The sequence below is a fragment of the Salmo salar genome, chromosome 09 (genome assembly GCF_965601325.2).
Source record: "Salmo salar chromosome 09, fSalSal1, whole genome shotgun sequence".
In the NCBI taxonomy this organism is placed as follows: Eukaryota; Metazoa; Chordata; class Actinopteri; order Salmoniformes; family Salmonidae; genus Salmo; species Salmo salar.
In genome coordinates, this window is record NC_138299.1 from 3,320,728 (window position 1) to 3,346,592 (window position 25,865).

Here is a 25,865-nt window from a genome sequence, read left to right on the forward strand (position 1 = left end):
ACAATATCATAGAATTGGGATCTGGTGGGAGGGGTCTTTCACCCACTATAGAACCTTAACTTGAATGTCCATTCTAGTGATTCTAGTTCTATGGCCAACATCAGGAGAGGAGAAAGGGAGGAAGGGGTTAAATAAAAGATGGTGTTAAGCGGCCTGGAGGCAAATTCCCTAACTTAGTAGCCACGCTAGCCAGGCTTATAAAATGGTACATAACTACAAATTTACTCAAGTTACTTGCCTTACTTTTCCTCCTCTACTGCTACAATAATGATAACTAAACGGAATTAACATTGAACAAATAATAGTAATAATACATGGGACTAATACATGGGCGCATTGTCTGCCCCTTGTTTGCTAACTACTGTTGATCATTGTGATTTTTGCAATTATGTTAGCACAGCTGAAAACTGTTGTTCTGATTAAAGAAGCAATAAAAAAAAAACTGGCCTTCTTTAGACTAGTTGAGTATCTAGATCAGTGGTTCTCAATCCTGGTCCTGGGGACCCAAAGGGGGGGCACATTTTTGTTTTTGCCCTAGCACTACACACCTGATTCAAATCAACAACTCCTCATCAGGCTTTGATGATTTGAATCAGGTGTGTAGTGCTTGGGAAAAAACTAAAATGTGCACCCCTTTAGGTCTCCAGGACCAGGGTTGAGAACCACTGGTCTAGAGCATCAGCATTTGTGGGTTTGATTACAGGCTCAAAATGGCCAGAAACAAAGACCTTTCTTCTGAAACTCGTCAGTCTATTCTTGTTCTGAGAAATGAAGGCTATTCCATGCAAGAAATTGCCAAGAAACTGAAGATCTCGCACAACGCTGTGTACTACTCCCTTCACAGAACAGCGCAAACTAGCTCAACCAGAATAGAAGGAGGAGTGGGAGACCCCAGTGCAGAACTGAGCAAGAGGACAAGTACATTAGAGTGTTTAGTTTGAGAAACACCAGTCTCAACGTCAACAGTGAAGAAGCGACTCTGGGATGCTGGCCTTCTAGGCAGAGTTGCAAAGAAAAAGCCATATCTCAGACTGGCCAATAAAAAGAAAAGATTGAGACAGGCAAAATAATACAGACACTGGACAGAGGAACTCTGCCTAGAAGGCCAGCATCCTGGAGTCGCCTCTTCACTGTTGACGTTGAGACTGGTGTTTTGCAGGTACTATTTACTGACGCTGCCAGTTGAGGACTTGTGAGGTGTCTGTTTCTTAATCTAGACACTCTAATGTACTTGTCTTCTTGCTCAGTTGTACACCGGGACCTCCCACTCCTCTTTATATTCTGATTGGAGCCATTTCCACCTCTGTAACATCTCCCGACTCCGACCATCCCTCACGGACCCATTAGCGGAGCCCCTCATACATGCCTTTGTCACATCATATCTGGACTACTGCAATGGAATCCTATTCAAGTCGCCCAGCAAAGCCTTGGATAGGCTCCAGTACATCCAGAACTCCCCTGCAAGGGTCCTCACACACACAAACCCAGAACTCCACCCCCACTCTGCACCACCTTCATTGGCTTCCTGTCAACTTCCGCATCACATTCAAGATCCTACTCTTCACCTACAAGGCCCTCCATGGCTTTGCCCCCTCATACCTCTCCGACATCCTCCACACAAACATCCTCTCCAGCTGTCTCCGCTCCTCTGACTCTGGACTACTCACCATCCCAAAAATAAGACTGTACACCACAGTGGACTGGGCATTCAGCGCAGCTTCCCCTAAACTCCTAAACTCTCCCCCCAGCCACCACACAATTCTGACTTTATCACCACTTTCAAAAACAGACTTAACTCAGCTCTAGCAAAGCTAAGTATTTTTTAATTTTAACTTGTTTAATTTCTTTTGTTTTTTCTCTCTTTAAATCCAATGTATTATTATTATTTAAATGAATCAACACTGTTGATTTCCTAATCAATTGTAGGTGATAGTGTGGTTACAATTAATAATTTCCTCAGTAAAATGAAGACAATGACAAGATAGAGATCTTATCAAGGAAATGTACTGTGCAAGCATAATCTTTAAGGGGTTGCAGGCAGCAATGGTGAATTGCAAGCAATACCCAGATATACTGAACTGCAGACTAAGTTTGCAGTCCAGTCAGAATTCCAATAGTACAGATCAATCACCTATACAGGTACGCCCGTCAAAGCCAAACTCGTAGCCGCTCTGGCATTGGCAGCGATGGCTCCCTGGCAGGTTGACACAATGGGCGTGGGCACCGCACAGGCCAAGGCCCTCAACGCACTCATCCACATCTGAGGGAGAAGAGGGAGAGAACAGAACTGTTATGTCACAGTTATAGTATCATCAGACCATCAGTTTGAGTAGATTCTCTGTCTGTTTTCACTGCTGAGACCAGACTTGGGTTCAGTGGTGTCATTAGGCATGGGCTTCCGAGGCTTCAGCCCTGGATGTTTTTGATCAAACCCCAAACCTCTTTTTTTTTTTACATTTTAGTTTAATATGAGTTTCCATTACCACACATCACTTGTCCTATGCAGTATTAAAAACATTGTTTAACTGACACATTTTTAGGACAAAAATAAACAATACAATATACTGCGCTAGGCAGTACCAGGTACTGCAAGAAGCCCCTGGAGTGACGTGGTGCGTGCTGTGATTGGTCGAGATTTCACAACACAATGGATCCCTCACATCCCTTGACCCCTCCCCCACAACACCAGTTAGTTTGCTCTGCTGAACAGTATACTCACTCTCTCATTAACAAATCACTGCTGGTTCATGGTGCTATCATCGATAAAGATATTGACCTGATGTGCTTAACAGAAAACTGGCAGCAGCCAAATGACTTAACAGTGCTTAATCAAGCTAAACCACTAGGCTATGTGTAAATACAAAAACCTTGCTCTGTGGGGGGGGCTGTTGGAAGCCAAAGATGTAGAACGCGTTTCCCTATCGCTCCTGAGTTAGTGACCAAATTTATATATTTAACCTTGCAAAATTGTATATATTTCTGTTTGGCCAGGCGTCTGAAGAGACCCATAAACAATTCAGATCAAGTTTGAGAAATTTTTATTTGTAATGTCGTCGACCCGGCCAAAAACGGAGTCTGCAAGAGCAGGCCGAAGCAAGCCCGCGCCCTCTCCTGATTCACCCCCGCCACCGGACACTGCTAATGCCGGCCCCACAGAAACACTGACTTTGGAGATGCTACAATCCGTGATAGGCACCCTCAAAACCGATATTTTCAGCAAAATTTACTCTCTCTACCAATCTCAGGTCAAAGATATCAATGGTCAAAGACAAGCTTAAAAAATCTATCAAGAATATACAGAATAAGCTTGACGAACACGGAGTGGCCTTATCGGATATGGAAAGAGGTGCTACAGACCACAGCACTCGCATTAGCGAGCTAGAGGCTAACGTTGGCTCATTGACAACTAAGGTGGCATACCTCCACAATAGATGTGAAGATATAGAAAGTAGAATGCGGAGGAACAACATTCGTCACTGGGAATACCAGAGGGAGTGGAGGGCCCAAGACCCACGGAGTTCATGGCCCAGCTGCTTCAGGAGCTGCTCGGTCTGGTGGAGAAGCTACTGCTAGACCGGGCCCACCGTACTCTGCGAAGCCGACCCCGGGATGGAGAAACCCCGCGACCATTTGTCATCAGGGTGCATTTCTTTCACGTCCGCAATGACATACTGAGGAGATCGGGATAAGCATCCCCTCTCCTCTATAAGGGTAAAAGAGTTTCGATATTTGCGGACTACACCACAGCTGTGGCTAAGAAGCGGGCTAGCTTTGGAGCTGTGAAGCGCCAGCTACGCGCCTGCCCGGGCATGAAGTTCGGCCTCATCTACCCTGTGGTTCTGAGACTGACTTTACCGGACGGCTCCATGCACAGGTTCGAGGACCGGGCTTTAGCGGCAGATTTAATCAACAAGAACGTGAAAGCGGCTGGTCTTCTTAGCAGGCTAGTTAGCAGGCTAAATGGTTGGCTAGCGAAGCCGATTTAGCTGGGTTCATCGACATTTGAATGTCACTCTTTATTTTTTTCATTTCTAACCCAGGTTGCCGCCTCTAATGCCAATATCTGGCTGTTTTCATGGTTCAATCGTAGTTTTACCATCTGTAGTGCTGTTAACCGAGGTTAGATTTCCTTAGACTCTGTTGGGGGCCAATCTATGTATGTTTGGCTTACTCTAGTTAAATGGTCACAAATCTCAGGTAGCACAAAGTAAGAGTTATCATGCTTTGCTCTAAACCTTTTTTGTATTTAGGGTTTTGCTTGCATCTCAATTGAGGAGATGCTTCGGCAAGGGAGGTTGTGAGGGAAGGGGTTTTTCCCCTCTTTATTTGTATCTAGTTTTTATATGTTTTTGTGCCACGTCGCTTGTCTTTGTTTTTTAAATTTGCGCTTTTAGGTTCAACTAAGATCTTCAGTTTACATTGTACCTTGTCCTTTACACGTCCTCTCTCTCTTAAAACATGACTCAGCCTAGTGTAGCCCATCCTGCTGGAGGGAATGGCTTTAATTTTCTCACTTGGAACCGCAGGGGCATAAATAACCCAGTTAAACGTAGTAAGGTGCTACACCACCTTCATCATTTGAAAGCTCACATCTTTCTTCAAGAAACTCATCTGAAGGTATCACAACACTCAAGTCTTAGGTGCAGATGGGTGGGTCAGGTGTTCCATTCCTCATTTCAGAGTAATGCAAGTGGGGTGGCTATTTTACTTCACAGATCGGTACCTTTTACATGTTCTAATGTGATCGCAGATCCCCATGGTCGATACATAAATGTCAGTGTTAGGCTGCTCAATACAAATGTACTTCTTGTTAATATTTATGCTCCTAATTGGGACAATGGTGATTTTTTTCAAATCGGTTTTCTCTACACTCCCAGATATGTCTTCCCATATGTTGATCTTAGGTGGTGACTTTAACTGTTGGTTAGACCCACATTTGGATCGATCCTCCACTAAACCTACCACCTTATCAACCTCAGCTAGAGTTGTCCGAACATTTATGTCTGAATTCGCAGTTTCAGATCCTTGGAGAATGTTTAATCCAGCTGGAAAAGCATACTCTTTTTTCTCATCAGTTCACCACACTTTTACACGCATAGACTACTTCCTTGTAGATCCTCCATTCCAAATCTTCATGTACATATAATCCAATTGTTGTATCTGACCACGCCCCTGTTGCTATGGAAGTAGCCTTTCAAAATGTTGATGATCTGCGACCGCTAAATACTCAACTGCTCAGTAATGAACACTTTGTCAATTTTGTTTTGAGTCAAATCAACGTTTTTGATTACAAATAGAACCCCGGACATCTCTGGGTCTACTCTCTGGGAAACTTTGAAAGCTTATATCAGAGGTGAAATTATTTCCTACACCGCACATGAGAACAAACTGAAAAGGGATAGGCTATCTATGTTAACACGCTGTATTGCCCAATTAGGTGACATTTATGCCGTTTCACCATCCCCGGATATTTATACGGAACGTTTAACTCTGCAAGCAGAATTTGACACATTATTAACATACCAGGTTACTGAACTGCTTGTCAAGTCTAGGAGCACTTACTATGAACAAGGAGATAAAGCCAGTAAATTATTAGCTCACAAGTTACGTCAACTATCATCATCATTTCAGATTCCTAAAATTCGTACATCTGGGATATCATTAGATCCTAGATCAAGTAGTTTTTCTGCACCAACTTCATTGGCTCCCTGTCAAATTCCACATCACCTACAATATCCTACAAGGCCCTCCATGGCCTTGCCACCTCATACCTCTCCGACCTCCTCCACACACATATCCCCTCCAGCTGTCTCCGCTCCTCTGACTCTGGACTACTTACCATCCCCCCAAAAAGACTGCACCACGGGGGACCGAGCATTCAGCGCCGCTTCCCCTAAACGCTGGAACTCCCCAGCCTCCCGCAATTCTGACTTCATCACCACTTTCAAAAACAGACTTAATCACCACCTGTTTGGCCTGGTTTTCCAATAGTCCAGATCAATTACCTATACAGGTACGCCCATCAAAGCCAAACTCGTAGCCGCTCTGGCATTGGCAGCGATGGCTCCCTGGCAGGTTGACACACTGGGCGTGGGGACCGCACAGGCTAAGACCCTCAACGCACTCATCCACATCTGAGGGAGAAGAGAGAAAACAGAACTCTTATGTCACAGTTATAATATCATCAGACCATCAGTTTGAGTAGATTCTCTGTCCATTTCCACTGCTGAGACCAGACTTGTGTTCAGTGGTGTCATTAGGCCTGGGCTTCCGAGGCTTCAGCCCTGGATGTTTTTGATCAAGCCCCAAACCTTTATTTAATTTTTTACATTTCAGTCTGATATGAGCTTCCATAACCACACATCACTTGTCCTATGCAGTATAAAAACATTTTTATACTGAGCTGCTTGGAGCAAAATTTGTATGACAAAAATAAACAATACAATATTCTACGCTAGGCAGTACCAGGTACTGCAAGAAGCCCATGGAAAGACACAGTGCCTGCTGTGATTGGTCGAGATATCACAACGCAGTGGACCGCTCACGTCCCTTGAACCCTCCCCACCCTTACAGCACCGGTTAGATGTCAAGTTCATCACTCAGCAAAATGCCTGTCAGGCAATCAGAGGCTGCAGCATATTAAAGAGCAAATATGGATACTCAGAACTTCACCTGAAAGAGTTCAGGTTGAGCAGGTTGAAGTATCAGTGAATGAGATGGAGAGAAATTCATAGTGCAGTAGCAGCAGCAGAGTTAGCCAGAGGTTTGCGCAGGGTTGGTGGTAGCTAACTAGCTAGTCTCCCTCAGCATAAGGGTTGGCTAATGCTAATAAGCTAGAGCTAGCACTCAGGATCCTTAAGCTATTGGGTGTTCATATTTAATAGGAACATTTAGTGAATGGGTAAGCTAAGGATGTTGATATAAGTCATGATATTAGAAAAAGTGTTTATTTACAGCGAGTGTATTTAATGGGTTTCACTTCTTTAGCTAGCTTGGCTGGCTAGCCACTTCGGTAGCTGCTGGCTGGCTAGCTGAGACTGAATATATGAGAGAATGTTTTTCTGACTGAAGCACATATCTTCAGACAATGACACAGTGCCCACCTGTGGACTGAAGCTGAACTTTACTACAGAATTATATTTAACCCTGTTTAAAATTAGCACTGTTGACGTGGTAGAACTAACTAAATGAAATGAATCATAGAGGTCTTATAACATATGCCATTCTACAGGTAAGCATGCTTGGCTCATGTCTGTTATTTCAATATAGGCTATGTAACTATTTGCAACAAAAACAGGCCGTTTTTATATTGTTGAAATTATTTAATTGAGCTTTTTTTCTATTACTCTTTTTATTCACTTTGCTACTTACTTTTTCTATTGTGATTGCATTATCGAGAGGTTATCCTGCAAGTAACCATTTCAATGCACTGTGTACTCCATGTACAGTGCCTAGAGAAAGTATTCATTGACTTATTCCACACTTTCTTGTGTTACAAACTGAATTCAACATTTATGAAATATTTTTTTTTTCCTCAGCCATCTAAACACAATACATCATAATTACAAAGTGAAAACATGTTTTTAGAAATGTTTGCAAATTTATTGAAAATTAAATATTTAATTTACATAAATATTCTCACCTCCGAGTCAATACTTTGTAGAAGCACCTTTGGCAGTGATTACAGCTGTGAGTCTTATTGGTTAAGAGTCCACTGAATTTTCAAAATTCTTCAACCTCTGTGAAATTGGTTGTTGATCATTGTTAGACAACCATTTTCAGGTCTTGCCATAGACTTCAAGTAGATTTAAGTCAAAACTAACTTGGCCACTCAGTAACATTCTCTGTCTTCTTGGTAAGCAACTCCAGCAAATCCTTGTGTTATAGGTTATTGTCCTGTTGAAAGGTGAATTAATCTCCCAGTGTTTGGTGGAAAGCAGACTGAACCAGGTTTTCCTCTAAGATTTTTCCTGTGCTTAGCTCCATTCCGTAGAATTTTTATCCTGAAAAACTCCCCAGTCCTTAACGACAACAAGCATGCCCATAACATGATACAGCCACCACTATGCTTGAAAATATGGAGAATGTTACTTGCCATTGGCGATCCTAATAAAATCTGAAATCCAAATAGACAAAGGAGACAGCAACAAACAAGAACCTAATACAATGTTTTATAATGTGCTTGCATACAGTTTTACCCACTTCGTATGTATATAATGTATTCAGGTCAAGGCTCATCCTATTGCTGTATTCCAGTATGTAGCTTCTTATCTGTCATGTTTGGAGTTGTTGCGCTGTTATGCGGACACTTGAATTTTTCTTTACAGTTGAGTGCCCTGGTCCTGTCAGTATACAGTAACTTTAAAGAGCAAATGCCCCTAAAAACCAACCTCTCATTTAGAAAATATTGACATCAATATGAGTCAGAGACATTGAATCTACTGTCCAAATTTACTACAAAGTGTAAATAGGATAATTGTAATGCTTGCGGTAAATCTGGGTTGACTTTGGATAGCACTGCATAGCCTTAGGGATCATGGGTAAAACCTCAACCAACTATACATTGTAGAAATTCATATGCAAATATTGATAGCATTTAATGAGAAAACGAATAGGTGTGCAACATGAAATTATTGCTTAATTTACATTGTGTAATGTATTGACGATCCCTAACTAGCCCCGGAGATAGATTATCTAAAGTCAAAGTCAGGTCGCACACTAGTCGACTGAAGCTAATTGGCTAAATAAGTTTCGGCTAACTCTTCCCAGCTGCGAACACAAGACACCCACATCAAACCACAACCCGAAACCAACTCACGTTTGAATTCAGTCATGGCCGCTAGCATTTCTTAATGAACCAAATCTAAAATGATTCCAAATCCGGAAGTGCAGTCACTCTTTAAAACTAACTAATAACATGTTGCACCTCTACCTTTCTATCTTTCAGATGAGCCAAGGAGGAGGAGAGATGAGTAAAGGCCAGTGGAGCACTTAGAACAGCAGCAGCCAGGGGCAAATGGTAGAGAAGAGGATGATTTAGGTGACCCAGAAACAGGCCCAAAACTAGTTAAGCTACCCCAGTATCCCTTTGACCGTTTTGGATTGCAAAACTAAAGAGACCCAAGTGTAGAAGAAGAGTAGAGTAGATAATGGAGAGAGACACCAGACAAGACAGAGACAGCAACAGAAGAATAGGTGATGGAGAGAGACACACCAGGCAAGACACAGAGACAGCAACAGAAAAATAGGATATGATGACGAGAGACAACAGAAGAACAGAACAGGTCATAACAGAAGAGGATAGTCCCACACTACATGTTAATGTTTTAAACGTATGTAAAAAGTATTTTGTCTGTAATGTCTTTTTTGTCAGACACTGGCGATCCTAATAAAATCTGAAATCCAAATAGACAAAGGAGACAGCAACAAACAAGAACCTAAGACAATGTTTTATAATGTGCTTACATACAGTTTTACCCACTTCGTATGTATATACTGTATTCAGGTCAAGGCTCATCCTATTGCTGCTGTACACAACTTTCCTATTCATATAGTGTCTATACCCACCGTTATATACATATACACATGGGTGGGCATAGGCCAACACACTGGGGAGCCAGGCCCACCCACTGGGGAGCCAGGCTCAGCCAATCAGAATGAGTTTTTCCCCACAAAAGGGCTTTATTACAGACATAAATACTCAGTTTCATCAGCTGTCTGGGTGGCTGGTCTCAGACATTCCCACAGGTGAAGAACCCATCTGTAAATAGCCCACCAAATCTACCTACCTCATCCCCATATTGTTTTTATTTACTTTTCTGCTCTTTTGCACACCAGTATTTCTACTTGCACATCACCATCTGCTCATCTATCACTCCAGTGTTAATTTGCTAAATTATAATTACTTCGCTACTATGGCCTATTTAATGCCTTACCTCCTCATGCCATTTGCATACACTGTATATAGACTTTCTTTTTTTTCCTATTGTGTTATTGACTATATGCTTGTTTATTCCATGTGTAAATCTGTGTTGTTTGTGTCACACTGCTTTGCTTTATCTTGGCCAGGTCGCAGTTGTAAATGACAACTTGTTCTCAACTAGCTTACCTGGTTAAATAAAGGTGAAATAAAAATAAATAAAAATAAAAGATGTGGAGATCCTGGGCTGGCGTGGTTACAAGTGGTCTGCGGTTGTGAGGCCGGTTTTTCGTACTGCCAAAGTGAAAAAGCTATGATTCCTTATTGATGTCACCGCTTTTTTATGCTCAACAGTTTCCTGTGTGTATCAAGAATGGTCCACCACCCAAAGGACATCCAGCCAACTTGACCCTACTGTGGGAAACATTGGAGCCAACATCGGCCAGCATCCCTGTGGAACAACTTGACACCTTGTAGACACCTTGTAGTCCATGCCCGATGAATTGAGGCAGTTCTGAGTGCAAAAGGGTGTATTAGGAAGGTCTTCCTAATGTTTTGTACACTCAGTGTATTCAGGAATTTGACATTGCTCGTTCTGATATTTCTTTATTTTTGGGGATTTACTGTATGTGTATTGTTAGGTATACTGCTAGATAAATAAGCATTTCACTGCACATGCCATAACATCTGAAAAATATGTGTACGCGACCAATACAATTTTATTTTGACAGCAACAGACACAGACAGCAACAGACAAGACACAGAAAAGGTGACAGAAGAGAACAGGTGGAGAGAGAACAGAGGTGTGTTGAGCACAGTAGACTGTATCACTTCAAGCTCCGCTATATATTCTAATTAGTTTGATTTATTTGCACCAAAAAATGTAATTTACTGGTGAGGTGAAAAAGCCTGTGAAATTACTACTAAAACAATTGTTTACTTTTACACGTTTTACAACCAGGACAGGTCGAGAGAGGAGGGTAGACAAGAGACAGCAACACAGAATAATAAAAGACAGCAACAGATGGCAGACAAGACAGACAGCAACAGACAACACACAGAAAGCGATGGGGAGAGGCAGAGGAGGGGTAAGACTATCACTTAAAACTGCTCTATGGATTCTAATTACTGCACATTGTGTGTGTGTGTGTGTGTGTGTCAGAGATAGAGTGTGTTAGGGTACTGTGTAGAGGTCGACCGAATAATCGGAATGGCCGATTAATTAGGGCCGATTTCAAGTTTCATGACAATCGGAAATCTGTATTTTTGGACGCCGATTTGGCAGATTTTTTTTACAATTATTATTTTTATTTTTTTTACACCTTTATTTAACTAGGCAAGTCAGAATAAGAACACATTCTTATTTTCAATGACAGCCTAGGAACGGTGGGTTAACTGCCTTGTTCAGGGGCAGAACGACAGATTTGAACCTTGTCAGCTTGGGGATTCAATCTTGCAACCTTACGGTTAACTAGTCCGACGCTCTAACCACCTGCTTTACATTGCACTCCACGAGGAGCCTGCCTGTTATGTGAATGCAGTAATAAGCCAAGGTAAATTGCTAGCTAGCATTAAACTTATCTTATAAAAAACAATCAATCAATCATAATCACTAGTTAAACTAGTAATATCATCAACCATGTGTAGTTATCTAGCCTGTCCTGCGTTGCATATAATCGCTTAGGTACACGTTGCTCCTACATGTACCTAACCATAAACACCAATGCCTTTCTTAAAATCAATACACAAGTATATATTTTTAAACCTGCATATTTAGTTAATATTGCCTGCTAACATGAATTTATTTTAACTAGGGAAAATGTGTCACTTCTCTTGCAACAGAGTCAGGGCATATGCAGCCGTTTGGGCCACCTGGCTCGTTGCGAACTGTGAAGACTATTTCTTCGTAACAAAGACAGCCGACTTCGCCAAACGGGGGATGATTTAACAAAAGTGCATTTGCGAAAAAAAGCACAATCGTTGCACAACTGTACCTAACCATAAACATCAATGCCTTTCTTAAAATCAATACACAGAAGTATATATTTTTAAACCTGCATATTTAGCTAGAAGAAATCCAGGTTAGCAGGCAATATTAACCAGGTGAAATTGTGTCACTTCTCTTGCGTTCATTGCACGCAGAGTCAGGGTATATGCAACAGTTTGGGCCGCCTGGCTCGTTGCGAACTAATTTGCCAGAATTGTACGTAATTATGACATAACATTGAAGGTTGTGCAATGTAACAGGAATATTTAGACTTAGGGATGCCAACCGTTAGATAAAATACGGAATGGTTCCGTATTTCACTGAAAGGAAAAACGTTCTGTTTTCGAGATGATAGTTTCCGGATTCGACCATATTAAATGACCCAAGGCTCGTATTTCTGTGTGTTTATTATATTATAATTAAGTCCATGATTTGATGTGGTAGGCAGCAGCAGGCTCGTAAGCATTCATTCAAACAGCACTTTCGTGCATTTTGCCAGCAGCTCTTCGCTGTGCTTCAAGCATTGCGCTGTTTATAACTTCAAGCCTGTCAACTCCCAAGATTAGGCTGGTGTAACCGATGTGAAAGGGCTAGCTCGTTAGAGGGTGTGCGCTAATAGCATTTCAAACGTCACTCGCTCTGAGACTTGGAGTAGTTGTTCCCCTTGCTCTGCATGGGTAACGCTGCTTCGAGGGTGGCTGTTGTCGATGTGTTCCTGGTTCGAGCCCAGGTAGGAGCGAGGAGAGGGACGGAAGCTATACTGTTACACTGGCAATACTAAAATTATTATAAGAACATCCAATAGTCAAAGGTATATGAAATACAAATCGTATAGAGAGAAATAGTCCTATAATTCCTATAATAACTACAACCTAAAACTTCTTACCTGGGAATATTGAAGACTCATGTTAAAAGGAACCACAAGCTTTCATATGTTCTCATGTTCTGAGCAAGGAACTTAAACGTTAGCTTTCTTACATGGCACATATTGCACTTTTACTATCTTCTCCAACACTTTGTTTTTGCATTATTTAAACCAAATTGAACACGTTTCATTATTTATTTGAGGCTAAATCGATTTTATTGATGTATTATATTAAGATAAAATAAGTGTTCATTCAGTATAGTTGTAATTGTTATTATTACAAATAAATAGCGGGAAAAAAGTTTATTTTTTATTATTATTATTATTATTATTATTATTATTATTATTATTTTTTTTAAATCGGCCGATTAATCGGCAGCGGCCTTTTACGGCCCTCCAATAATCGGCATCGGCGTTGAAAAAAAATCATAAATCGGTCGACCTCTAGTACTGTGGGATTCTTTAATCAGTTTGAACGGGTCAGAGTCTGTTTTAAGTTGTTGAGTGGTTTTTGGCAATACACTGTAGATGTATGTGTTCCAGAGTAGAGAGACTCACAGGGAGCCTGGATCCCACCTTTGACACTAAACATGTAGCAGGTGGGAAGGTGCAAGTTACCTTAAAAAAGATCAAATCTAATGTTCGAATCGCTCTATGTTCATCTCAAAGTGCACCAAATTCATGCATTTAGCTGTTGAAATTTGGTCTGGGTTTTTTTGACTGGGGAGAATTCCCCTGGACCTCCCTACTGTTTTTGGGCTAAGCAAGCCCCATATGTCTTCAAATCTTAGAAACGAGCCTTTCTTAAAATAGCCTTTACTTTCTTTCTAAATACTTCAAAGTTTGATTGAGTCTGCCTGGATGGGCGGGGTTTGAAATTTTCACTTTTGGGGCTGTTCTATTGTTTCCATCACGCCAGGCACGCTCAATTAAGCAGTGATAGAGTATTTGAAAGAATACAGATCTTATTTGAACCCAGGTATCTGGTATCATCTGCTTACCCTAAGAAACACAGCGTAACCCAGCCCTATAAAGCTCCACTCCATGGGGGAGCCGGGATCCCACCGTTGACACTAAACATTAATTAGTCTGACGTTTCTTTAAGAGCCATTACTGGTGTCCTGGTGAATGTAAAGAAGGCTCTGTGCATGGCGCCTTGAGACATGGGATATAAACCATGCACTGCAATCACGGCAGTTTGTGATGACAGCGGGAGGCTGGTAGGTGAAGGCTCCGCACCACACCTCGTGAGAATGGGGCCTTGAAGCCCCAAGGGCAGCTGGGAGTCGATGAGGGTGGTCGTAGTGAATGCAGCGGGGGAGCTGGTTTTGATCATCCGGCTAATGACATTGGAGGCTGGACCCCCTGTTACCTGCCCTGGAGGGGAGGGGGAGGGATGGTGAAGAGGGGCATTCTAACAGGTGACAAAATTACACACTGTCAGATCCCCCCCTCACCCAACCAACATGAGAGGTGCCCTTCGGCAGCCAGGAAATCAGCTCCAGATTCCTCTGCAGTAGAGTTGAGTAGTGGGAATGGGTGAAGGTGAGGTGTGTGTGTGTGTGTGTGTGTGTGTGTGTGTGTGTGTGTGTGTGTGTGTGTGTGTGTGTGCATACATGCGTGTCAAGAGACAAACCAGAGAGAGTGGGGGGGAAAAGAGTTACCAAGATTGTTATAGAAACATGCACTCCCTTGCTGTCTAACTCGATTAATTTCAAATAAACTCTCTCCACTCCTGTCTCCTTCCTTCCTCTCCCTCCCTCCCTCCTCTCCCCTCCCCTCTTCTCTCGCCCTCCTCCACGCAGCCTTGAACTGGGGGGGCTTTGGAGAGAGCAGTGAGGAGAGGAGAGGCATAAGGAGGGAGTATCCAGGACACTCCACTGAGAGTAAACAGAGTGTCACAGCCCTGGCGCACTCTGTCTCCTCGCTGGATGGATGACTCAGAAGAGGAGAGCGAGCGAGACCGAGATACTTGGTGGGAGAGGGGGATGGAGGGCAATTCCTCTCCACTCCCTAAACAATGCCATCTCAAGTCCCACAGCCAACATTCCCTTCTCTACTGGCCAGAAACATTGTACCCCAATGCCTTATACTGTACATTTCATCTACTCTTATCCAACCCAATGTTGCCCCATCTCTTTCCACTGCACATGACCTCTCATGATAACTCCCTCATGTCAGCTCCTAGCTAGCCATGCAGCTCCTAGCTAGCCATGAGTTCTGCAAAGTCAGTAACTACAATGTGATTGTCGTAGAGCTTTTCGTGTCAATATGGCACCCATGAAAATGTGAATTATCAAACAGAGTCTGCCAAATGTTCAATAGAGGAACCAGATATTTTTTCTAACCTCTTTGGATTACAACAAAATGAAGTGTACTTGTATTACGTATTGGATCACAAAAAAATATAACTTTTACATTACTGTATAGTTTATCAATAAAATGGTTTGATGGTGATGTCGACATACTCAGTGTTCATATCCGAAAGAAAGAAATTCTCACTACAATACATTTTAATAGACAGTTAGCAAAAATAAATAAGATCTTGCTACCATGGAAAGGAAAATACCGGTCTATTTATGGAAAAATCACCTTGATTAACTCTTTAGTCATATCACAGTTGTCCTGTTTGCTTATGGCCTTGCCTACACCTAGCGACCTGTTTTTTTTAATTAAATGAGCAAAAAATATTTAATTTTATTTGGAATGGCAAGCCAGACAAAATTAAATGGGCCTATTTATATAATGAATATGAAATTGGAGGGCAGAAATGATTAAATATTAAAGCATTTTTAGACATCTCACTAAAGGTTTCAGTCAGACAAAATATATACTTAAATCCAATCTGGTTCTCGAGCAGATTCGTAAGAATATCTCACCCCATGTTGAAGAATGGCCTTTTCCCTTATATTCAGATTACAACCTCTCACTCCGGTTATTTGAAAATGAAATAATCTCTAAAATATCACTATTTTTAAATCAAGCCATAGATTTTTTATTTATTTAAAAAAAACAGACGCCTCACAAATCCTCAACTGGCAGCTTCATTAAATAGTGCCCGCAAAACACCAGTCTCAACATCAACAGTGAAGAGGCGACTCCGGGATGCTGGCCTTCAAGGCAGAGTTGCAAAGAAAAAGCCATATCTTGCAAAGAAAAAAACATCTCTCAGACTGGCCAATATAAAGACAAGATAAAGATGTACAAAAGAACACAGACACAGGCAGAGTTTCTCTGTCCAGTGTCTGTGTTCTTTTGCCCATCTTAATTTTAAATTTTTATTGGCCAGTCTGAGATATGGCTTCTTCTTTGCAACTCTGCCTAGAAGGCCAGCATCCCAGTCACCTCTTCACTGTTGACGTTGAGACTGGTGTTTTGCGGGTACTATTTAATTAAGCTGCCAGTTGAGGACTTGTAAGGCATCTGTTTCTTAAACTAGACACTCTAATGTACTTGTCTTCTTGCTCAGTTGTGCACCGGGGCCTCCCACTCCTCTTTCTAGTCTGGTTAGAGACAGTTTGCGCTGTTCTGTAAAGGGAGTAGTACAAGATCTTCAGTTTCTTGGCAATTTCTCATATGGAATAGCCTTAATTTCTCAGAACAAGAATAGACTGACGAGTTTCAGAAGAAAGGTATTTGTTTCTGGCCATTTTGAGCCTGTAATCGAACCCACAAATGCTGATGCTCCGGAAACTCAACTAGTCTAAAGAAGGCCAGTTTTATTGCTTCTTTAATCAGAACAGTTTTCAGCTGTGCCCAACATGCAAAAGGGTTTTCTAATGATCAATTAGCCTTTTAAAGTGATACATTTGGATTAACACAACGTGCCATTGGAACACAAGAGTAATGGTTGCTGATAATGGGCCTCTGTTCGCCTATGTAGATATTCCATAAAAGAACCTGCCGTTTCCAGCTACAATACTCATTTACAACATTAACAATGTCTACACTGTATTTCTGATCAATTTGATGTTATTTTAATGGACCAAAAAATGGGCTTTTATTTCATAAACAAGGACATTTTTAAGTAACCCCAAACCTTTAAATGGTAGTGTATATGCAAATTTGTTTATGGGGGATTGGAAATGATGCAGACAATTACAATGATGGAAGCTACAATCTGCAATATTAAAGCTGATCTACACCCCCAAAAAAGAAAACAAGTTTTCAAAAGCTCTGCTCCTTATAACACTTCCATCCCCCAAGACTCACCCCATCCACAGTACCCCTCTCTTACCATAACAGTTGCGCCCATCGCCCCTGTACCCAGTGGCACACTGGCACTTGTACTGCTGGCCCTCTCCGGGCAGACATTGGGCGGTGGTGTCACAGTCATGGGTTCCTGAGTAGCACGGGTTCACCTGGGCAGGTTCTGACGGTTCCACTGAGGAGACAAGGAGCACATCTTTAGTTACAAACCAAGAGAGTTGGGATTTACGGTACCACCTAAAACGAACATCTTTTGAAGCCTTAGTATGGCCTAGATTAAGAAAAAATTATCTATAAGCAAATTCATACTATGTAAAAAAGGCGTTATAAGAGGTACTTACAGCTGGCGCTTTGCCACGTGGCCTCTATTGGATGACGACTTATTGATTTGTGAAGCAACTATGAAGCCTTCAAGACTAAAAGTGTTAGTTTAACGTGGGACACACTTAAATGTGATTCAAAGATTCCAATAAGTGCCTTCACGTACCATTTGTTTGTGGTTAATACTGCTTGTTAAGAACAGAAAGGCCCGCACACTGAATATGCTTCCAATTTACCACCTTTAATGACAACGTTTAGATCCATCTGGTCAAGCAGACCGAGTGATACCATCTTCAAATATATACATATTTCACCCCACATGATCATTACGCACATGACGCATTGTTGGTGTAGATACAATACACGTAGGCAGGGCTCTAAATTAAACATTTGTGTTCCCAGCACTGGTGCTCCCAACTTAAAGTTAGGAGCACAACATAAAATCTAGGAGCACCAGAAGATATATATATTTTTTATTGATTGAGATAAAGCATATTGGGCCTATATGTCAAACCCTGACCGTAGAGATCCTTAGTATTCTCAATGTTTGGTTATGTCAGGGTGTGACTCGGGTGGAAAAGTCTATGTTTTCTGTTTCTTTGTTTTTGGGCCAAGTGTGGTTCCCAATCAGAGGCAGCTGTCTATCGTTGTCTCTGATTGGGAATCATACTTAGGCAGCCTGTTTTCCACCAGTGTTTGTGGGATGTTGCTTTCTGTTTAGCATTCTGTTGCCTGACAGAACTGTGCGCTTTCGTTTTTTCGCCTTCTTTATTTTGACAACACACTCAAACAAAATAACACAATCATGAACACTTACCACGCTGCGCCTTGGTCCACCTCTCCTTCTAACGAGAGCCGTTACACTATATGAATTAACTAACTACTTTTGAAGCACGTGCTCTAGAAACTAATATTTAACCATGTGAAGACATTTGTTTATTATAAAAAGCTAAAATGTTGATAGAAAAACCTGTCATTGAAATTACAAAGTCATTTGTGGAATATTAGATTTCTGCATTGTTTAAATGCACTACCTATTGTGATGCATTACATTGAAAATGTACACTGTCTCTTTAAGAGCATTCAAGTTTGAGTGATGACATACAAAAGATCAGTCATTCATTCACTGGTATAATAATTGCTCTTGTAAAGAAGCTATCCCTTTTCCTTTCTTTCTGTGCCCAGAAATGTTTAAATATACTGATAAAGTAACCAGGATGTTAGCTAGCTAGCTAACATGACTGAACAAGGTGTAAACAAATGCCCATGATTGGTTTTGGAATGACCCGGAACATGGTTTATGAACACAGCCTAAAAACAAACTTTTTGGTCAACCAGCCACTGTAGCAGGTAGATCAAAAATCTAACCAGCCACTCAGAATTCTTACCAGACAATAAATGTATTCGCCATTGTAATACAAAAAACCACAGAAAAACTCAATTTTTTCACAGAAAAATAACAGCATTGGATGTTCTTATTCCACAACAATGCTTAAACCACACCAGGAAACCACTTTTGAGGTATTGGGAAGAAAATATACAGTTGAAGTCGGAAGTTTACATACACCTTAGCCAAATACATTTAAACTCAGTTTTTCACAATTCCTGACAATTAAACCGAGTAAAAATTATTTGTTTTAGGTCAGTTAGGCTCACCACTTTATTTTAAAAATATTAAATGTCAGAATAATAGTTGAGAGAATGATTTATTTCAGCTTTTATTTCTTTCATCACATTCCCAGTGGGTCAGAAGTTTGCATACATTCAATTAGTATTTGGTAGCATTGCCTTTAAATTGTTTAACTTGGATCAAACGTTTCGGGTAGCCTTCCACAAGCTTCCCACAATAAGTTGGGTGAACTTTGGCCCATTCCTCTTGACAGAGCTGGTGTAACTGAGTCAGGTTTGCAGGCCTCCTTGCTTGCACACACTTTTTCAATTCTGCCCACACATTTTCTATGGGATTGAGGTCAGGGCTTTGCGATGGCCACTCCAATACCTTGACTTTATCGTCATTAAGCCATTTTGCCACAACTTTGGAAGTATGCTTGGGGTCATTGTCCATTTGGAGACCCATTTGCGACCAAGCTTTAACTTCCTTACTGATGTCTTGAGATTTTGGTTGCTTCAATATATGCACCAAATTTTCTTCCCTCATGATGCCATCTATTTTGTGAAGTGCACCAGACCCTCCTGCAGCAAAGCACCCCCACACCATGATGCTGCCACCCCCGTGGTTCACGGTTGGGATGGTGTTCTTCGGCTTGCAAGCCTCCCCCTTTTTCCTCCAAACATAATGATGGTTATTATGGCCAAACAGTTCTATTTTTGTTTCATCAGACCAGAGGACATTTTGCCTAAAAGTATGATTTTTGTCCCCATGTGCAGTTGCAAACCGTGGTCTGGCTTGTTTATGGCAGTTTTGGAGCAGTGGCTTCTTCCTTGCTGAGCGGCCTTTCAGGTTATGTCGATATAGGACTCGTTTTACTGTGGATATAGATACTTTTGTACCCGTTTCCTCCAGCATCTTCACAAAGTCCTTTGCGGTTGTTCAGGGATTGATTTGCACTTTTCGCACCAAAGTACGTTCATCTCTAGGAGACAGAACGCGTCTCCTTCCTGAGCGGTATGACGGCTGCGTGGTCCCATGGTGTTTATACTTGCGTACTATTGTTTGTACGCACCATTCTCTGGAAAGCCTAGACAATGTTGTGCGTGAAAAGCCCAGGAGGGCGGCCGTTTCTGAGATACTGGATCCGGCGCGCCTGGCACCGACGATCATGCCGCGTTAAAAAGTTGCATTCTAATGTTCAATCGAACAGTAACTGAATGCCTCGATGCCTGTCCGCCTGCTTTGTATAGCAAGCCACAGCCATGTGACTCACTGTCTGTTGGAGCAATCAATTTTCATGGACATGGCGGTGTACCTAATAAACTGGCCAGTGAGTGTATCTATCATATATGAAGATTGAAATCCGGAGTTGTGTCTTTAATCTATCCAATGGTGAATGGCAAATCGACTCGATTCCCTGGAAACCAGACAGAAACAAAAGCATTCCTGGCCTAGTTGTACGACCTCATGTACAATTATCCATGTAAGACAAGACACATTCACACACAGCCATGGACCACATGGCAGACAAGGCAAATAAATACCAGACTACCACAGACAGACAGAGAGAGAGAGAGAGAGCCAGACACTGAGTGAGTGAGAGAGAGCCAGACACTGAGTGAGTGAGAGAGACAAACACAGACAGAGAGAGAGACAAACACAGACAGAGAGAGAGACAAACACAGACAGAGACAAACACAGAGAGAGAGAGAGAGAGAGAGAGAGAGAGAGAGAGAGAGAGAGGAGAAAGCTGGATGAGAGAGAGACAGGGAGAAAAAGCTGGATGAGTAACCGGATAAGTGCAGGCCAGGGTCCCCCCCCCCAAAAAAAGAGAGCGAGACTGAGTGAGAGAGACAGAGACAAACACTGAGAGAAAGAGAGAGAGGGACTGAGCGAAAGAGAGAGATGGATGAGTAACCGGATGAGTGCAGGCCAGGGTTTCCCCAAAACCACAGATGACTCACAATCAACATTATATAGTCACAGAACACAGAAAAATCGAGTTGGAAATAGGAACGTGTATGGGAAGAATTTTGAAATGTCCAAATCGTATAGCCAAATAACCATATTCTTTACATGATTAAACCTACCATTATTGGATGTGACTATAAGAAATATGGAGGGTTGACATGGTATGATGATGCAGTGTATGTATACTGTGTTATGGTTGGAGTATGATGGTGTAAAGGAGATGGTTCAGTGAACCACACTCGCATGATGAGTTACCTGAGTTAAGGCTTAAGCTCAGCGGGCTAACGCAATGATATGGTGAGCAGGAGACCCAGGAGACCCAGTCAGTCACAATGGTTTCACATGAAACCAATGAGTGGTGAGTGTTCTAGCATAAAATGGCTTCTGAGCAACAGTATGGGGTGATGTGTACAATGTGAAAGCCCAATATAACAATTCCATTTGAAAACAACTTTTACTGTAGCTGCATTGGCTAACTGTGCCGATACTGGAGGCAAAGGATTTGAGCACAGCTGGTGCTCCACCACAGCCGCTCTGGGCGACCTTGAGGGTCAAAGCACTTGACCTGGCTCGCATGACACGCTTAAAATGGCAGTAAAACACAAATGCATCCCTCACTCTCTTCTCAGTGTTTACGAGAAGAGGGGTCCCTTGAACAAGCATCGTAAAAACACGCTAGGGGGGTTAACTACACTCGTTCTCTCTGATCTTCTGTTTTAAAGGGAGAAGACGGGACCCCATTGGGTTCAAAATAAGAGACTCTCCTGGGAAAGAGTCAAAGGGGCCCCAGTATTTAATACTGTTTTTCAAGGGACGACAAGAGGGAAGAACACTCGACCACCGTTTTCTGTACTGTCCTCGTTCCCTTCACTCCCCCCACTCTTCCCTCTTTACTGTCTCTTCGTAGTTTGTGCATATATTATGACAACATTTTGTGACGTTTTTGTTCGGGCACACAAAAAAATTTCTGCAGGCAAGCCGAAGTCTGAGCCCCTTCGTCGGTGATTGGTCAACAGTAGGGATTCTTCAATAAAGTCTGTTGTCATTCGAGAGATGACATGTTTTCATATTTTTTCAATGAGAAATACTGCAGCAAACATCTTAGTTAGATGTAAAATTGCGCGTCTAAGATCTCCTCGGCAAAAACATCAAAATGAATGACAAACTCATTCGGTTTGGCTAACCCTTACAAAAAATTATTGCAGTTAAAACTGTACAGTAACTGCAGTAGACTGTGGTATTGTGGACGCAGTAATTGCAGAATAACTGCAGTGTACAGAATTACTACAGACCCGGGTTCATTCCCAGGCTGTGCCACAACCGGCCGCAAATGGGAGTCCCATAGGAAGGCGCACACTTGGCCCAGCGTTGTCCGGGTTAGGGGAGGGTTTGGCCAGGGGGGCTTTACTTGGCTCATCGTGCCCTTGTGGTGGGCCAGGTGTCTGCGGGCTGACCCCGGTCGCCAGTTGAAATGTGTTTCCTCCGACACACTGGTGCGACTGGCTTCCGGGTTAAGCATGCCGGGTGTTAAGGAGCCTGGTTAGGTGGGTCATGTTTCGGAGGACGCATGACTCCACCTTTGCCTCTACCGAGCACGTTGGGAAGTTGCAGTGATGAGACAATATCGAAATTGGGGAGAAAAAGGGTAAAATACAACAACAAAAAATATATATACAAAGAAATAACTTATTTTGGACGCAGTATTTGCAGCGTACTGCAGTTATACTGCACTCTGACTGCAATCTTTTTTCGTAAGAAGCATGCTGATGCCTTTATTCCTCTCTTTCTCTGTCCTCTCCTTTTCATTTAACTTTTTTCTTCTCCTTAGTCCTCTTCACTTGCTTTTCTTCCCTCTTTCCGTGCCCCTCATTCTGCCTCTCTCTCCTCACAAATATATATATATATTTACGCACACACACACACACACACACACACACACACACACACACACACACACACACACACACACACACACACACACACACACACACACACACACACACACACACACACACACACACACACACACACACACACACACACACACACACACACACACACACTATGGATGTTAGAATAATACTGTGAAATTGTGAAAAAATGTAAGAACGGGAAAAGGAATTGAGAGGGGAGGAGAAAGGACAATGGCTGCATTTTACTTCAACAATTTCTGAATGATTTGAAGAGCACCATGGGCCCTGGCCAAAGGTAGTGCACTATATAAGGGTATAGGATGCCATTTGGGACTACAGTGCATCACAGCCATGACAGTCAGTTTGTCCCAATCCCCAATCATGACTCACTCAGCCAGAGTAATTACATGTATTTTACCCATGAACTCCCAGACAGCACCAGCTGGGCCCCCCCCACCCCACCCCCAACCCTAGACCCCCACACCCAACTGGTTTGGCCCCCATGTCCCCCAGGCCCAACCCCACCTCCCCCTCTCTCCTTCCCTGTGATCGGAGCTCTCTCCTGGGGCATCGGAAACATGGTATCGCTCCCGGGTCTCTGCTCTGGTTCCCATGACATCACTCCTCAGCTATTCCTCACGAACCACCCCCCCCCCCCTTCCTGTAAATCTGTCATTGGAAGGGATATTATTTCCCAGAGAGCAGCAGAGATTAACCCCCCCTTCCTCTAGCACTGACATCCCCCTCCGCATGACAGCTCATCGCAATACAGCTGGAGGAGCTTTCCACTGATGGGGTTGAGCTAAATACTAGTGTGTATGTGTGTATGTGTATGTGGGTGTGTGTGTGTGTATGTGTGTGTGCGTGGTGTAAGTGTGTGGGGATGTCCGTGCATCTGTGTGCGAGTGCATCTATGTGCAAGTGCATCTCCATCTTCCTCTGTCGGCCACACTGGAGGCCTGTCCTGTCAAACATTTCAGTGTAAGCTTCTTACAATATTGCTTACGACAAAGAAGACGAACGGCTGTTCAAAAGAGGGCAACATTACGGCAAAACACAACTCTTTCACAGATGCAGGTGCTGCCACAGCAAACCTCGTCCCCTCGGATTTCCTTATATCTTCCATACAAATATATCTCGTCAGCCTCAAGTGTGTGGGAAGGGAGGATAGGGGAGGAATGGAGGATAAGGAATAGTAGGATGGTGAGGTGAGGTGAAAGGGGTACAGGTTGTCTTTAAGGAACATATGAGCCCACGGCGTCAGATGGGACCTCAGCGGAGGCGCACGCTAACCTCGCACTCTCTTTGAGGGGGGATGGGAGAAAGATGCAAGGAGACATATCCCAGACTCACCCTGTCTCCAAAGACAGTTCCCGCTCAGCCCAGTCAAAACTGTTCGCTGCTCTGGCACCCCAATGGTGGAACAAGCTCCCTCACGAAGCCAGGACAGCGGAGTCAATCACCACCTTCCGGAGACACCTGAAACCCCACCTCTTTAAGGAATACCTAGGATAGGATAAAGTAATCCTTCTAACCCCCCCCCTTAAAAGATTTAGATGCACTATTGTAAAGTGGTTGTTCCACTGGATATTATAAGGTGAATGCACCAATTTGTAAGTCGCTCTGGATAAGAGCGTCTGCTAAATGACTTAAATGTAAATGTAAAGGGAGGGGGGGTGAACTCAGTGTGTATGAGTAACCTCATCTCTGGAACTTAAAAGCACTTTAACGAGGTTGACGTCATAACAAGCTCATTCCTGTTACAACCATGACCAAACCTTGACCCAAATAGGTACCATAAAGACATACATCTTTACTGACTCTAGCCTTACCGCTGCGGAGACCTAGCTTAAGAATGTAGCTATTTTATGGGGGAAGAAATCAAGTGAGAAATTAAGTGTGATACACATGTCTAAATGGGTCTTAGTGCTTGGATTTATCGCACATAGGGGAGTGATTTCCTAACTGATTTGTTACTTACACTGACAATGAGTCTGGCTCTGTACATGCTGGGCTGTATTATAGGCATGCAGCCATATCTGCCAAAGCCATAGTAGTCTGCATCACAAATCTGACCTTACTCCCTACGTAGTGCACCACTTTTGACCAGTAGTGTAGGAGTACTTTAAAATATTTTTACTTAAGTCGTTTTTGGTGGTATCTGTACTTTACTATTTATATTTTTGACAACTTCTACTTTTATTTCACTACATTCCTGAAGAACATAATGTACTTTTTACTCCATACATTTTCCCCTGACGCCCAAAAGTACTCCTAGCAGGACATGAAAATTGTCAAATTCATGCACTTATCAAGAGAACATCCCTGGTCATCCCTATTGCCTCTGATCTTGCGGACTTACTAAACACAAATGCTTCATTTGTAAATTATGTCTGAGTGTTGGATTGTGCCCCTCGCTATCTGTAAATAAAAAAAACAAGAAAATTGTGCTGTCAGGTTTGCTAAATATAAGACATTTGCATGTACTTTTGATACTTAAGTATATTTAAAACCAAATACTTTTAGACTTTTACTGAAGTAGTATTTTACTGGGTGACTTTCACTTGAGTCATTTTCTACTAAAGGTATCTTTACCTTTACTACAGTATGACATCTGGGTACTTTTTCCACCACTGCTTTTGACCAGAGTGGAAAGTAGTGCACTTTATAGGAAATAAAGTGCCATTTGCGATGCAAACCTACATATGCTTCACTGAATTATGGATCGTTGTCTAGTTTCTACTGGCTGTCGGAAACCTTAGGCTGGTGGCTTTCCTTTCTTTACAGTATCTGAACAGAAGCGACAGGTGGGCTGAGATCTATCTTGATATCATGGGATGTGGGAAATGAAAAAGTGAGATGGAGGGAGTGGGATAAGGAGTGAGAAAGAGAGAGAGAGCAACTCACGCCGGCACAGAGATCCAGTAAGAGGAGAGAAAGAGGGGGATTACTCAGTGTGTCATCTGTCAACGTGTTAATAAAGGAGCCATCCCAAAAATGAGGGGAAGGAGGAAGGGAGGTGGGGAGGGCCACTAGAGGCCGAGGGGGAGTACTGTTCATACTCAGCA

At 42.5% G+C, this 25,865-nt stretch overlaps 1 protein-coding gene across 2 annotated transcripts in view; it reads right to left on the minus strand.

Annotated features, from left to right (window-relative positions):
- nid2a (nidogen 2a (osteonidogen)) overlaps positions 1 to 25,865 on the minus strand; it is a 104,571-nt gene that overhangs the window by 37,897 nt on the left and 40,809 nt on the right. For both annotated transcript variants that reach the window (XM_014210029.3, XM_014210028.3), the window contains exons 9-11: positions 17,009 to 17,155; positions 6,006 to 6,134; positions 2,132 to 2,260 (exon numbers count right to left, since the gene is read on the minus strand). In XM_014210029.3, the coding sequence (XP_014065504.3) occupies positions 2,132 to 2,260; positions 6,006 to 6,134; positions 17,009 to 17,155 (405 nt within the window). The remainder of the gene's footprint in view (positions 1 to 2,131; positions 2,261 to 6,005; positions 6,135 to 17,008; positions 17,156 to 25,865) is intronic.